This window comes from Corvus moneduloides, chromosome W, assembly GCF_009650955.1.
Source record: "Corvus moneduloides isolate bCorMon1 chromosome W, bCorMon1.pri, whole genome shotgun sequence".
In the NCBI taxonomy this organism is placed as follows: domain Eukaryota; kingdom Metazoa; phylum Chordata; class Aves; order Passeriformes; family Corvidae; genus Corvus; species Corvus moneduloides.
The window spans coordinates 5,554,600-5,570,569 of record NC_045510.1 but is presented as its reverse complement, the minus strand read 5'-3'; the positions used below and the strand labels follow the sequence as shown (position 1 = coordinate 5,570,569).

At 36.9% G+C, this 15,970-nt stretch overlaps 1 protein-coding gene and 1 long non-coding RNA gene across 2 annotated transcripts; both read right to left on the bottom strand.

Annotated features, from left to right (window-relative positions):
• Positions 1 to 2,206: 2,206 nt before the first annotated feature.
• On the bottom strand, positions 2,207 to 14,490 carry LOC116437457. The gene is made up of 3 exons (XR_004237308.1): positions 14,410 to 14,490; positions 13,267 to 13,276; positions 2,207 to 2,221 (listed from the first exon to the last, which is right to left on the bottom strand). It is a non-coding gene; the product is annotated as an uncharacterized LOC116437457 (long non-coding RNA).
• LOC116437456 (spindlin-Z-like) lies at positions 6,594 to 10,592 on the bottom strand. Its single transcript, XM_032095100.1, has 3 exons — positions 10,207 to 10,592; positions 8,989 to 9,222; positions 6,594 to 7,132 (listed from the first exon to the last, which is right to left on the bottom strand). The coding sequence occupies exons 1-3, from the start codon at positions 10,496 to 10,498 to the stop codon at positions 6,933 to 6,935; spliced, it is 726 nt and encodes a 241-aa protein (XP_031950991.1). The 5' UTR covers positions 10,499 to 10,592; the 3' UTR covers positions 6,594 to 6,932.
• Positions 14,491 to 15,970: the final 1,480 nt, after the last annotated feature.

The following is a 15,970-nucleotide window of genomic DNA, read 5'->3' as shown; positions in this document are numbered from 1 at the left end:
AATAGCTTAAAATGTTACTTTATTTTCTAAATCATTAAATTCATAAACATTTAAGTTAGATAACTGCTTTTCTAAGTTAAAAATGGCTAGAAGTCAGTACTGCAAAACCCAATTAATTAGAAGCTTTGTCAAGAACACAACAAACCATTCCCAGCACAGCTCCATTTGTAGATCAAAATGTTCATAAGGATAATTTAAGAAGACATCTCAGAATCCAGTTAAAAGGTATATACCACATGTATATAGTTCTTCAGAATTAAAAATCAGCAGTCCAAACTCTTTGTGCAAAATGCATAAGGATCTTGTATTTCCTTACACATATTTAAAGGATTAGATGTCCTTTCAGAGCTGTCTTTCACACAAGTGTTGTTAGATCTCTCCCCTCCCCAAACAGTGGCTATGTAAATTTTCATTGATTTAACTTGAATGTGCATTTAAAGTAGGATGAACTGTGCTTTAACTTGTGGTGTTTATCTTAATTTAACAAAAATATGTCTCTCAAATGTCAGGCCCAGGTGGAACACGCTAAAGAAAAAAGAAGAAGGTTGCTCAGAGGTGCATATATGTCAGTATTCATTACCAGAGTCAACTTTGAACAGGGTAGTCTGGTAGGACCAGAGTAACAGTGCAACACCAAAAAGCATGGAGATGTTAAAAAAAATGATTTGTATTCAATGGAGTGACTTTTGCAAGTAAACGTAAGTATTATTTGGAGAGAAAAGCACCAAAATATATAGGTATTTAAATTGTCATAGTACGAAGGCCATTTACATTTTTTGCTCAAATGAAGTTATGTAAATCATGACAATGATTAAGAGGGACATGCAACACAAAGCAGTAATTAACATCCAAGCGGAATAGTTTAGTGTTACGTATATACCAGCTTATTGACACCAGTGGGACCTCAGCTACATTGTTGTACATATACTGCTGCTATACTCCAAATCTGGAAGAGGAAATGAGGAATTCAGAGCAGTAAACTAGTAAAATGGGAAGAGTAAAGCCTGAAAAGAATGCTTAGAAGCTTGATAACTTCTCCCAGGCTGTCAATCCTAAAAATCATAGAATGGTTGAGGCTGGAACCTAGTCCACACCTTCTCCCCCCATCCCCAGCAGAGTCATCTGGAGCCAGTTGCTCAGGACCATGTCCAGACAGTTCTTCAAGGAGGGAGACTCCACAACATCTCCGGGCAAAATGTTGCAGTGCTCAGTCACCTTTACAGTAAAAAAATGATTTTTTTGATGTTGAGATGGAAACTCTTGTGTTTTAGCTTGTGCCCATTGGCTCTTGACCTGTCACTAGGCACTACTGAGAAGAGCATGTCTCCCTCTTCTTCATTCCTTCCCATCAGGTATTTGTACGCAGTGATGAGAACCTCTCTGAGTCTTCTCCAGGCTAAACACTCCCAGCACTCTCAGTGTGACCACCTACTCCTGACCCCTGGTAATATGGTTAACATAACTAATGCCATTAAGCAAATAGCCATTCTCTGTGACTGAACTGGGCACATATCAGTCCCCCTTTTCCCTCAGCAGGCCTTGAAGGTCCTGCGCACTAGGCAGACCTCTCCCCTTTCCTATCAGTCTCCAGGTTCCCAGGTGCCAGGCTAACTACTCTCCTACTTACTGGCCTTGAAGGTCCCAGGCACCTGGCCAATGAGATGGTTGTGACCCTGACACAGAACAGGGAAGCTTAGCAGCACACATATCACTGCCTATAAAATCAAGCAGTTAAAAGTCTTAAGTGGGACTTGGACTGAAACAGCTGCTGGACAGCAAAACTTGTGATCCTCCAGTGGTCAGGGATGCCTCCAACATCATCTGCTTCTACTGAGGATTTAGTGACTCAAATTCTTTTACATCTTTCAAGCCTAGATTATGATTGTTATATTGATATGGAAAGTCATGTATTGACCTGACATGCAGAGGATCCAGGTGATTAGAAACCATAAGCTAAGCTATGCCTTGAAATTCTGTGCTATGCTACTTATAAAATTGTGCTACACTGATTCTGTTTATTAAAACACCTATTCTACCCTGATCATACCATTCTATGCTGATCATAAAAGTCTGGTAAAAAATAAAACTTTAATTGTAACTACAACTTAGTTTCATCATCATTCTGCCAAGGATTTCCAAAAGAACCTCTGTCCCCATAAAGCCAGGTGACACAGCCTCTCCTCATAAGAGATGCTCCAGTCCTTTAATCATCTTTGTGACTCTTCACTGGTGTCTCTCCATAAAGTCCATGACTCTCATACTGGAGGGCCCAGAACTGGACATGGTACTTTAGATGCAGCCTCACCAGTGCTGAGTAAAGGAGAAGGATCACCTTCCTCAACTTTCTGGCAACAATAGCCCAATGCAGTCCAGGATGCTGTTAGCCTTCTTTGCCACAAAGACACATTGCTGGCTCATGTTTAGCTTGGTGTCCACTAGGACACTACACACATACAGTCCTTTACCACAAAGCTGCTTTCCAGTTGGTGAGCCCCCATCATGTACTGGTGCATGGGGTTGTTTTTTCCCAGGTGTGGGACCTGGCACTTTCCCTTATTGAAATTCATGAGGTTCCTGTCAGTCCATTTCTCCAGCCTATCAAGGTACCTCTTGATGGCAGCACAACGCTCTGGTGTAGCAGCCACTCCTGCCAGTTTTGCATCATCTATGCACTTGCTGAGGGTGCACTCCTTCCCACTGTCCAGAGGTGTCGGCAACTTGGTGTCAAAAATATATTTTGGGCTATTCCTATAAGATTTTTTCCCCCTACAATCAGATTTCAGTATTCAAAGTCAAGCTTGGTAATTTACCTAAAACAACATAAAATAAGTGTTCATGGATTAGTATGAAATACCTAATGTGCCTCAAGGAAATTCACAGCATTGTGCTATTATTCTCTTCACTGCTCATCATGTCTATTTTTGGATAAATTCTACTTTTTCTTTTTTTTTTAAATTTAGTGAGTAAAATAAAATTCCAATTTTAGTTAAGCCCATTAATTCAAAGTAGTCAAATTTATCAGCTAAACACTGACAAATACTTCTACTGTTCCCTGCTGCTGAACTACTGCTTACAGTGTGAGCTAGTGTGTTCTGGAAATAAGACACTTCCTCACAGACTTGCATAAACCCCTGAGGGGGAATTTTTCTATTTTTTGGTGAAATACAATTTAAGCATTATGCTTTACCTCAGTGAAATTCCATCTTATTGACATTCATACTTACATGGGAAAAAAAAAATTGACTTAGCAAGCAAACTTATTTCATAGGGGAAAGTATTATACCAGCACACATGGCCCAACTTTAAAATACTAAGCGTTTTTAAATTAAAATACTGAAGAAACTGCTTCTTTGCAGTCTGAAGTCACATCACTACATTTTGCTCATGAGAATAAAATTTAAAGTCATGAGTTGCACATAAAGGATTTATTTTAAATGTTTTAAGGATAGAGTTACATCATAATTATAAAAATTACTTACAGAATTAAGTAACAGATTTAAAGTGTTCATACTTCTAAATGCAAAGAAAATAAAAATAATGAAACCAAGCTCTAAAGATGAAGTCACTACCTAATTTTAAAATGTGAACACGAAGACCTTTGAACTATACACATACCAAGAACCATTCAAATTGCACTAATGATATAAAATACAAAATGCACAACATTTTCAAGGAACCAGAAACTGTTTTTTACCATAATTATTTTTCCCTGAATAAACTGTAATTTATTCTATTTGAAGATAAATCCTCCATTTTAAAGAATTAATTTAAAGAAGATGTATACCTATTGTAATAAATAGGATTTTCCCCAAAGTATTTCAGTCTTTATGTAGTCCCACTTAATTTAGGGTTTGGCATTCAAAAGAAAAAAAATTCAGTGTTTTACTTATCAATTATGATTTTATTTATTCTTGAACAGAATACATGGTCCCTTCAAATGCTGTATGACACATACAACTGGAAAATTACCTTTTGTTGGAACTATGTTTGCCTCACCAGTGCATTTAATCCTATTAACAACCATTCAAACAGCACAATAAGGAAATTCACAAAAAACTGAACACAAAATAAAAACAGAACAAACCCCAAACCTAAACATTATAACATGCAACTTCAGTTTGTTACATTGAATGTTCTAACCTTCTAAGCATGCAAAAAAGGATGGTCTGCATTTAAGGTGGTTTTTTTTCCTTTTAAAAAGTTTTCCATGGCAGCTTGACATCATGCACACACAATATACAACAATACTACAGCAGGTAAATGAGAGGCCAATAACTTTTATACAATGATCCATGGCTTGTGTCATCACAAGACCTATGATAAATTTGGAAAGTAATGTTGAACCCCTAGAACAAGGGACCAACATGTAGTTACTAGGGTAATGCAAGCACTGCATGCAGATCTGAAACATGAGCCTAAAATAAGCCCAAAGCAGATGGCAGGGAGTGGAATTAGTCTCAAGTCTCAAAAAGGTGGTTTAAGCTATTAAAAAAAACAACCACAAAACCAAAAACACCCCTCCACACAAACCTTAAGAAAAAAAAAGATGAAAAGAAAAAACCCATGCAACAGACAATGGGGACATCTAAAAACAACCATAAAATTTGACAGTATATACTGTATAGATTATATTCTAATTAGCAAAATATGTGGTGTATTAGAGTGGCTCACATAAAAACCCACAAATGCAAGCCAAATGCTAAAAATGTTCCAGTAGAGCTAAACCTCAAATATTTCAAAACAAACCTTGCTGTTACATCCTTAGATGTAAAGCCCAAAATTCATTGTACTAAGTTATTCGTGTATTTTGTGTGTAATCAATACACTCATTCTTGTGCCACAAATATCAACTTGGGCTCATGGAGCCAGGCTCAGCTTTGAGATTTACATGCAGGACTCTTAAGAGTCAATAGAAAGCACATAACAGATCTGCAGGATGAAAGCTCTGTGTTGCAAATCTGCTCGTTTTGTTCAAAACACAATGAAAATTTACTGACTCGGTGCTTAAAGACTAGATTGAGAAGTTGTGAACTGAAAGACAATAGCCTGCCTTTGGTTGCCCATGATGAAATACAGGACATAATGCAATATAGTAGCAAGGGACAAAGAATTAAGATACCATATTTATACAGTATTACCATTTAACAGCATAATGAGGCACAAGCCTTAAGGCTAAAGTATGAAATCAGGCAAAAAAAATGGACAGAAAAGGACTTAAGCCACTGAGTCTTTGATATTAAGAATACCCACAATAGAGGTCAGACCTCTGATCTCTGATTAGCAGTATCTCTCCTGCATCCTTCCACTAACATCATAAGGTTGGATATCTATGTATTCCTTCTTTCCATCAATAGGGTTGACTGTATTCACATTCTTCACATACTGTATTTCTGTGAAGCAGTGGTTTGAAGCTTGTAGAGTTCTGCTTCAACATGAAAATTTTGTTGCTGTGCTGATCCTCAGTATGATTATGATGCTTTTAAAAGTTGCTATTCTTAAAAAAACCCAAATACACTAACCTTGATTTACAACTATCTTGCAAGATTAAAACTAAAAGGATTCTGCTGTTGTGGGCTGTTATTTTCATCCACAATCTAATGCAGATGACTGAACCACTGAGGCAGCCTATAGCTCTCATTTGATAGTACACCACTGGCATGCAAAACTAGTGTTCATAGAATGAAATTTATGTTAATGGCATACCTCAAAGCAAGTACACCACAAAAGGCAACAACAGGTTTAAACCGTAGATTTGTCTGGACACTCCTTACATGAAAAAGCCAAAAATAGAATACATTGACATGATGCCTTCTTGAACCAAAATGTTTAAAACAATAGCAAACCCCAACACAAAACAAAACAAAGGAATACAGCAGACTGAGGAGAAGGCAACAAATGCTTCTCCTTCTCTAAAGGAGGTCCTCAGTGTAAAAGGACCCCCTCCCCCATAAACTTGTATTTACCATGTAAAAGATTAACTAATACTAGGTTTCTAAGTCCACACACAAACATCCAGGTTGCTAGGTTCTGATATTAAATGAGACTACTAATTGCCAATGTGTAGTCCAAAGTCTGCTAAGTAGCATTATATACTGTTAAACTTGTGGCACCAAGCACTTGTATTCTGCTATGAAATGTGTATAACAAAACAGAGCATAACATTTAGGATTAAAGGCAGCTTTGTTGTGGGTATTTTACTGGTTCCTACAACTTGTAAACACAGGCTCTTAACCTGCATTTTCTAATTAACTGGATATACAGATTAAATATATTTTTATAGTTTAAAGCCTTTTCACTGAAAGGTGCATAAGTCAAACACGATATCCTACTGCCCTGTGACGAGTAAAAACGCACAAGTATTTTCATGTACTGCAAGTTCTTAAAAAACTTAATTTGAAACAGAGTAGAAACACAGTAAATTGATGTTACTTGGGTTAGACACTCCTTACTGCTGCACAAACTGTTTAAACCTTTCAGAAAAGTCACCTCTGTCCCAACCCAGAAAACAAGGACTGCCAGTAGCCAAGAAATTAAATTTAATGTTGTAAAAGAAGGCATATGGAAAATAGCAAACTACACTTGCATGTGGCAGTTGAACAGGTGATGCAAGGTTGAAGAAAAAGTTAATCTAAGAAAAAATCTAGATTACAATACTAGATTGACTTCACACAGCTTGAATTTGCAACTCTTCTTTGCTTTTAACTCCCTACCACCCAAATATATTGATTTCCTTCAAGAAAAGGAGCTCTCTTGCAAAAGATGTGTCATGTTCACATAAATTTGTATTATTCAGAACAAAACAGAGTTGCTGGCAGAGATTGTGGGTTCGCAGGGACATTTAAGCTTTCATTCAACTGAAAAACAGTCAAGTCTGTGTCTACAAATTTTACATTTAATACTTCCACAAATTTGGCAGAAGTTCATGATGACGTCTAGGATGTCTTCACCAAATCATAGACATAAATATGGAAATCATCATCAAACTTGATGAAATAGACAGATGGTTTAGCTTCAACTTGATGAATGACCATGCCAGTCCGTTTTGAGCCATCTTCTTTGGCATATTCCACTTGTTTGCCTACCAGGCTGTCTACAACTTCACCTGGTTCTCGTTCTGCAGGAGGTGAATCATCTGTAATATGAAAATACAATGTACTTTGGTAGACATTTATGGATTTTTTCCCAATATACAAAACTGCAGACTTCTATTTAAGAAACAGTCAAGTTTAAAATGCAAAGTATGTCTAAAACGAGTTGTTTAGACAAATGCCTAACTATTGCCATGCTTCTAGAGAGTAGTCACAGATTTTATTTTTTTAAGTAATACAGTCTTCACTTTTATGAATTAAAAATTAGCACTTCAATTGGTTAGAAAAGTAAATCTTTTGACATGAAGGTCTACACACCAATTACAAAAAATGTTTGTAGATAATTGAATTTGAGCCCCCAGCAGAACAAGGCACTGAGTATATTTAACAGAAAGGCAGGTGTACTAGAACTCACGCACTATCCATAATGTCAATGCAAATGTCATTGCAACAAAACCACATCTTCCAACCTAAGTGTAACCTCTTTAATCAATAATGGTGTTAAAAGGAGTTTTCAGTTTCACACTAGAATGGATACTGTTGAGAAGTTTAATTTTATTATTTGCTTTTCTAGAAAAATCTACCCAGAAGTATCCTTTAAGACACAATTCGTGTTGTCTGTAAAGGATCCAAATTCAGGGAAGGTAGCTCATAGTTTGGAGTGTCTTAGAAACAGAGGTAAGTAATCATAGAATCATAGAATATCCTGAGTTGGAAGGGACCCACAATAGATAGGAAAAAAGAACACATTACAAACTTTATTCTTAAATATTAAAAGCATAAGTATTTTTACTTATTTTTCTAAGAAAGAAGAAAGCAAAGCAGAATTTAAAAAGTAATTGCAAGGTATTTTGGGGTGCCAAGTCTGAAAGAGCTTGCTTTGGTTTTTTTACGATAGGAAAGTCAGTTTTTCCATAAACATTTGTGGCTCCCTCTCAGGCCACAGATAAGTTTCTTTTTGTTAGGCTGGAAAAAATCTAAAACCATAGGATTACTACAGAGGTTATGCAAATAAGTGCCACTTGTTTACTCAGCCAGTGCTAGATCTGAAGGAAGACAGTCTCAGAAACTCTATGAATTAATTTTAAATAATATTTATGTAGTGCACTGCATAATTACTGTTTGGCTATCAAATTAATGATTTCCTTTAAAGCCAAAATTGCCTCTCTGTCAGAGAAGCACTTTTGAGGCACAGGACAGAAATGAGAGTACAATATTATTGACAAACTTTTTTCTTCTTTTTTTTTTTTATATTAGCTAAAGTCCCTTGAACAACACTAATTCTGCAAAAATATTTATAGGAAAAAAGCCAATAACTTTCACTTTAAAAAATGAAGAAAAAATATTCCTCCTAACCTATTGAAATTTTTTCCTGTTTATAAGTTTAAATGTGAGAGAAAACGAGTTTTCAAAAGATTAGTGCTTCTTTCCTCCAAGAAACTATTCAAAAGCTTTCCAAACTGAAGATGCTTACCCAAACTAAATTAACCTATTTTGGTTAGCCCCAAAATATTATTTTTATAACAAGTGCTTCAAAAATACAACTCCTTGATTTGTGACACTTCTATAAGAAAATAACAATGGAAGGATTCTAGTTTGTCTGTGTAAAAAAAAAAATCTAAGTGTAATCTCTTCATAACAGTATGTATATCAGAATAAGAAATTATAACGGAAAAGGATTTTCCAGTATTTATTGCATATTTCACCACCAACTCAAGGAAAATATTTCAGAAATTGTTTAATACAGATGTTTTTTCAGTTGTGCTGTAACCTTTGCCAGTTTTGATGCTGAAAAAAGATACTTGTTTGTTAACTCTCTTTTCCATACATAACCCATAAGCTGTACAATAATACAGAGAGATGCCACTTTTCAGAAGAAAAAAGCAACCGCTCTACTTACTGGAATCGGGCATAATGCGAAGGTCACCTTCTTTATAGTCATCTAAGAGTTGGTACATATACAACACAGGATCTTTCTCGTAGGTAATATAAAACCATGTGTTCATAATAGGAGCTCGAGCCAAGACCATCCCCCTCCATTCATCTTTTGAGCCATCCTCTGTCTCAAACATATGTTCCACAGCTTTGCCAATCATTGTGTCTGCCAGGTGGGCATCACTAATTCGAGATGAAGCTGAAATGGTAGCAGTTCATAAGTATGTCCATTCAAAAAGTACAGAAATAAGTCTTTACAAAAAATAATCTTTATCCAGATTCATGAATAAATTAATTTGAAAGTTAGTCAATTCACATAAAAACCAAATAATGTCCATTTCAGAGAGTTGAAGACCAAAGAACAGCAGAACTTGAAGAATTATTTTAACATGTTTAAACTCTTTGTTGACATTTTCCATCATTGCACCCCCCCCATCAAACTATCATAATGCAAGGTAAAGGGAGACCAATATAAGCCACAGCAAGGAATAGCATCTGTATTTTAAATATTTGTATTGAAGGGGGGGAGGAGGGAAGGAAGAGAGGCTAAATCACAGAGCAGCTGTATGAAGTTAGTAATGAAGGTGTTAGGTTTGGTTACCCCTAACCCTATTCTAGAGACTGCTACTGATTTCTTTGCAGTCAGGAAAGCCAAGAATTTATTCCATTCAGAAATAAGTAATTATTAGGGTAAACTTTGAACTTTACAGTTTGGAAACATCTGCAGTTTAACAATTCAGTGCTAATTATAGAAAAACAACAAAGCCTTGTTACTAGTCAAGTTATTTAACTTAGAAAATGCTTTTTTTCCCTCCGCTTGTATTAATACCTAGGGAAAGCACATGAAAAAAAAAAAAACCAACCAAACACATAATTACTGTCAAACAAACACAAGACAGCATAGCCAGGACATTTCTCAGCTGGCTCAGAGTTTAAATTTTAATAGAAATATCGACACTACATGTCATTAGGGATAAGACTCTCAAAAAGAAAACCCACAGTTTTCTGCATACCATTTAAAGACAAGAGACAGCACTAATCTCTCTGCTATCATCAAAACTTTGTGAACTAAAAAAAATAAAAACTGAACAGAGCATTTATAGTATTTGCCATGTACTGAAAAGTAATTTAATAAAGTTTAAATGTTCTGACAACATATGCATATATAGAAAAAACCTCTTACCAACTCTGTCTGGAAGGACTTCAAGTGCTGAAACTCTTTCGTCTTTGTGCAGTTCTAGTCCATACACACAATCAAATCCATCATACTTTATAAGATAGAGGGAGGGATTTACAGGAACTTGATCAAGAACTGTGCCCTTCCATTGTGTTACAGGTCCACTCCCTTCTCTCCAGCCATGCTGTATTCTGCAGCCTACAATGTTTCTTCGTGGCTGAGAAATAGGTTTGCTTGGTCCAACATTGTTTCTATGCTTTCTGTACACAGATACAAACAGAACATTAAACAAGTACATACTCAAAATTCTACTTTGGACAAGAGCTGCATGCTTTAAAAAGGCAATATATTATTATTATATATTAATGTAAGATACATTAATTTCTAAAATACAGCTTAGTGCACCTTATTCAAATTAGGGTATAAAGAATCCTACATTGCCCTGGAAAAAGAAAAAAAAAAAACCACACTGAAAAGTAGTGGAACACTTTCAATATTTTGTATAAGGTTGCTTTCATAATAGTAGTTTCTAAAACTAGTTTTCTTAAGCCAAAAGAACTATTTTAGGCATTGCTACACAGAACATCAAAAGTAAAACTTGCTTGTTGAAACTCTAAATCAGCTCTGAAAGAGCAATGTCACCTAATAGTATATACTTTTGCTACCTTGTTGCTCTCTGCAGAATGGTAAACATAACTCTCTCACCCCAGTAGGAAGAATTCAGTGGAAACATGAGTGGTGGTTGATCAAAATTCTTCAGAGCATTTGTTTTCCCTAACCTGTGTTGTCATCTGAAGGAAATTTCACTTCCCTCTGCACTTACAGATATCTTTAAGTGTTTTTAAAGGCACATGGTAGCAACAACATTTTTCTAACATTCCTTTTTAGTACAAGAAAAATTATATGCAAAGGTGACAGCAAGAGAAGTGATACTCTTTAAAGCAGATAATAGATTAAATATACTTTTTACCCTTCCTCATTTTTGTAATCTAACTTGCACAGGAAGATTCCTTCTGGTAAATGGCAGTTGCTCTGATAAACAGTCATGTAAGCTATTTGACAGTTTCAACCCACTAAAACAGTGTTACACAAGTTTTATTCTATTGAGTTAAATAAACCCAAACAGTAACTTAACATTTGTGAATACAACATACGAAGAAACATGAACATTATGACATTACATTGGTGATAAATGTATATTATCATCTTTATTTTAGCATGTTACAATATGCATATTCATTCCTAAAGTGATATTTAGTGGGTTGCCTGATTAAAATTCTCATGAATGTTAGCTAATTCCAAAATAAATTTCTGGATTAATTACCAGTTATAGTACTCTTCATTTATATGGCAATATACACATCAGAAGCATGCTTAAAAGCAACATCTAAAAAAAGAAAAATCAGCTGCAGAAAACAACATCCATCCTTAGATTAGTGACAATGACCAAAGAAATATGTCTCTAGGAACAATGAAAGCTCAAAGAACAGCCTATGTATGATAGAGATCCAAAAGACACAAATAGCAATCTCATCAATGAAGTCACATAATGAGTCTTAAAAACCAATAAAAACAGTATATAAAATTACTAATGCTGAAGATGTAATAATAACTCTATTAAAAACAAGATGTATAATTCCTTCAGCAGCTTGTCCCACCTCAAGACTTTCATTCTTCATGAAAGTCTTAGCAGAGTTTCACAGTATCTTTTGTCAAATTTAACTTCTGTGATGATTTAACCTGATTAAGGAGGTCAGTCTGCATTCACAATTTATCTTGTCAAAGTTAGTAGTATTATAGAAATGCTAATCTCTTCCTGTTAAGAGGAACTCCTCTGCAGAGTTGGTTCTAATTTTCCACAGCAATTTGAACATACATTCAAATACTCATTCTTGCTCAAGTCTTACTTTAAAAAAAAATTATAATAGTCTCTGAAAAGTTTTATTCTGAATAAATGAGATGAAAAATCTGGTTCTTGGGCACAATGAAAATGACTTTATTTTGCATGCAAATAATGTATTTAATTTTAATGAATCGCAATTCCATTTTAAGGCATCCTTACAGAATAAAACCAACTGCTAATGAAGTTAAAAAGTTAGTTGAAAATGGTAAAATAATACTGCTCATGTTTAACCACACAGTTAATTTCACTTTCTGCTTATAAATCATAACATTTAAATTTGCACAATTAAGTGAAAAGCTTCAGTCACTTAAAAAAATATGATGAAAAAAAGCTACACAAAACAGTTCAATTTGGTCACTGCCTTTTAAAACACCTTGAAGAGAGCAAAAAGCATCATAAATGCAATTACAAATCAAGCAGCAGCTAGGTATACTTGCAGTTCAAGTTTTCCTTTGTTTGAAGGCTGGTACTACTGGACAGCCACTCATTGTCATTTGTATTGCTATTTGTTATAGCAGGAAATATGATTTTCAAACAAATAAATTGCCAAAGAAGAACTATTTTTGCTTGCTACTGAACATGTCATAAGAAAGAAAACAGATTTCTAACTGACTACAAACAACAGAATCATAGAATGATCAGCCTTTAAAGATAATTTAAATCCAATTCTTCTATCCCCTGCTATGGACATCTTTCATTAAATCAGGTTGCTCAAAGCCCCATCCAAACTGACCATGAACACTTTTCAATGATGGGGAATCCACAGCTTCTCTGGGCAACCTATTCAAGTGCCTCACAACCCTCATCATAGGAAATTTCTTCCTGATGTCAAATCTAAACCTACCCTCTTTCAGTTTAAAACCATTGCCCTTAGTCCTGTCAATACAGACCCTGGTAAAAAGTCTCTCTTTGTCTTTTCATATAAGCTCCTTTTATATATTGAAAAGCAGCAATAAGGTCTCCCCAGAGCCTTCTCTTCTCCAGGCTGAACAACCCCAACTCTCTCAGCCTGTCATCATAGGAGAGATGTTCCAGTCCTCTGATTTTATTTTCATGGCCCTCCTCTGGACCCACTCCAACAGGTCCACATCTTTCTTATACTGGGGACCTCAGAGCTGGATGCAGTACTCCAGGTGGGGTCTCATTAGAGCAGACAGAATCACCTCTCTTGACCTGCTGGCCACACTTTTTTGATTCAGCCCAGGATACAATTGGCTTTCTGGGCCACAAGCACACATTGTCAACTCATATTCAATTTTTCATTCACCAGTACCAAGTCCTTCTCTGCAGGGCTGCTCTCAATCCATTCATCCCCCAGTCTGTATTGATACTGGGGATTGCCCTGACACAGGTGCAGGACCTTGTACTTGGCCTTGTTGAACTTTATGAGGCTCACATGGACTCAGCCTTTCAGGGTCCCTCTGGATGGCATCCCTTCCCACAAGTGAATCAACTGCTCTGTTCAGCTTGGTATCATCCATAAACTTGTTGCAGGTGCACTCAATCCCACTATCATAGAATCATAGAATTGTTTGGGTTGGAAGGGGACCTTGAAGATCATCTAGTTCCAACCCCCTGCCACAGGCAGCGACACCTTCAACTAGACCATGTTGCACATAGCCCCATCCAACCTGGCCTTGAACACCTCCAGGGATGAGGCATCTATTACGGTATCCCCCAGCCATAGGGAGGAGAGATCCAAAAGGCAGGAATTGTGCAGCAAGATTGATCTATTTAATTATTTTACAAACTCTTTTATAGACTTTTTCTTCATAGTCTAATTGGTCAAAGGATCAGCCACCCCTTGGAGTGATTGGCTAAAATCCTAAAACATCCATTTTCAAAATATTTTTCTACTGTACCATAAACAAATCTCTGCAAGGTCGCAGGTGTTCATAGTTTATAGAACTCTGCTACTATCTTCCATGAGAGAGAAAAGTATCTCACGACACTGGAAAGAAGCAAGAGAAATTCTTGCTAGCTGTATTTTTGTATCCACAGGTATCCACAACTTCTCTGGGCAAACTGTTCCAATTCCTCACCACCCTCACAGTAAAGAATTTTTTCCTAATATCTAATCTAAACCTACTCTCAATTTAACCCATTCCCCCTTGTCCTGTCACTACATGCTCTTGTAAATAGTCTTGCCCCATGTTACCTGCAAGCTCCCTTCAGGTACTGGAAGGCTGCAATTAGGTCACCCAAAAGCCTTCTCTTCTCCAGGCTGAATAATCCCAATTCTCTCAGCCTTTCCTTGTAGAAGAGGTGCTCCATCCCTCTAATCATCTTTCTGGCCTTGTCTAGACTCGCTCCAACAGGTCAATGTCTTTCCTGTGCTAGGGACCTCAGAGCTGGATGCAGCACTGCAGGTGGGGTCTCACGAGAGCAGAGTAGAGGGGCAGAATCACCTCCCTTGACCTGCTGTCCACACTTCTTTTGATGCAGCCCAGGATATAATTGGCTTTCTGGGCTGCCAGTGCATGTGGCTGGCTCATGTCCAGCTTCTCATCCACCAGCACCCCCAAGTCCTTCTCTGCAGGGCTGCTCTCAATCTGTTCATCCCCCAGCCTGTATTGATACTGGGGTTTGCTCTGACCCAAGTGCAGCACCTTGTACTTGGTCATGTTAAACCTCATGAGATTCCCATGGGCCCCCTTCTTGAGCCTGTCTTGGTCCCTCTGGATGGCATCCTGTTCTTCAGGTGTGTCAACAGTACTATTTTGTTGACAATGAACACTACTGGTTCCAGTATGGACCCTTAAGGGACACCACTCATTACTGGTTTCTACCTGGACATAGAGCTGTTGACTTTGAATGCAGCCATTAGCCAATTCCTTATCCATCTAACAGTCCATCTATCAAACCCGTCTCTCCAATTTAGAGGCGAGAATAAGTCCACAATAGATAACATCAGTTGCTCTTCCCTTGTCCACCGATGCAGTCACCCCATCATAGAAGGCGACTAGATTAGTCAGGCACAACTTGCCCTTGCTGAAGCCATGTTGGCTGTCTCTAATCACCTCCCTGTTTTCCATATGTTTAAACATGTCTTCCAGGCAGATATGTTCCATGATCTTACCGGGCATGGAGGTAAGACTGGTCAGTAGTTCCCAGGGAACTCCTTACTACCCTTTTCAAAAATGGGTGTGTAATAGCCATGACCAGTATACTTCCATATAATAGTCAACTTTCTCAAACCTCTTTTTATACCAATAGTATGTTGTTTCTGTGATAAGCACAGGAACACAAGTATGTAAATTTTGAGATGGCATAATAAGAAAATCCAAAATGTTTCCCTTCTGTTTTATTAGAATTATCCTTAAAATTTCACAGTTTTGTTCCTAAAGAATGGAATAACATTTCAAAGCCCTAGACATTCAATATTTAAGTTGCCATACATACATAAAACACACAGAGCCAGGAAAAGCAGATAACACCAAGTCCTGAAAACAATTCCTGATGCTTCAGTTATGCACTCATTGTAAAAGGCCCTTCAATTCCACTAAGTTTCAGATCCTCTTATTTCAAAGAAATTATAGAATCATTTAGGTTGAAAAACCTTCAAGATCACTGAGTTCACCTGCAAACCTAACACTGCCAAGTCCACCACTAAACCACGTCCCTAAGCAACACATCTACGCATCTTTTCAATACCTCCAAGGATGCTGACTCCAACACTTCCCTGGGCATCCTGTTCCAATGCTTGAAAACCTTTTCACGAAAGAATTTTTTCCTAATATCCATTTTAAACCTTCCCTGGCTCAACTATTGCTTGTTATTTTGGAGAAAAGACCAACACCCACATAACTACAACCTCTTTTCAGGTAGCTGTAGAGCGCTATAAGGTCCCTCTGAGCCTCCTTTTCT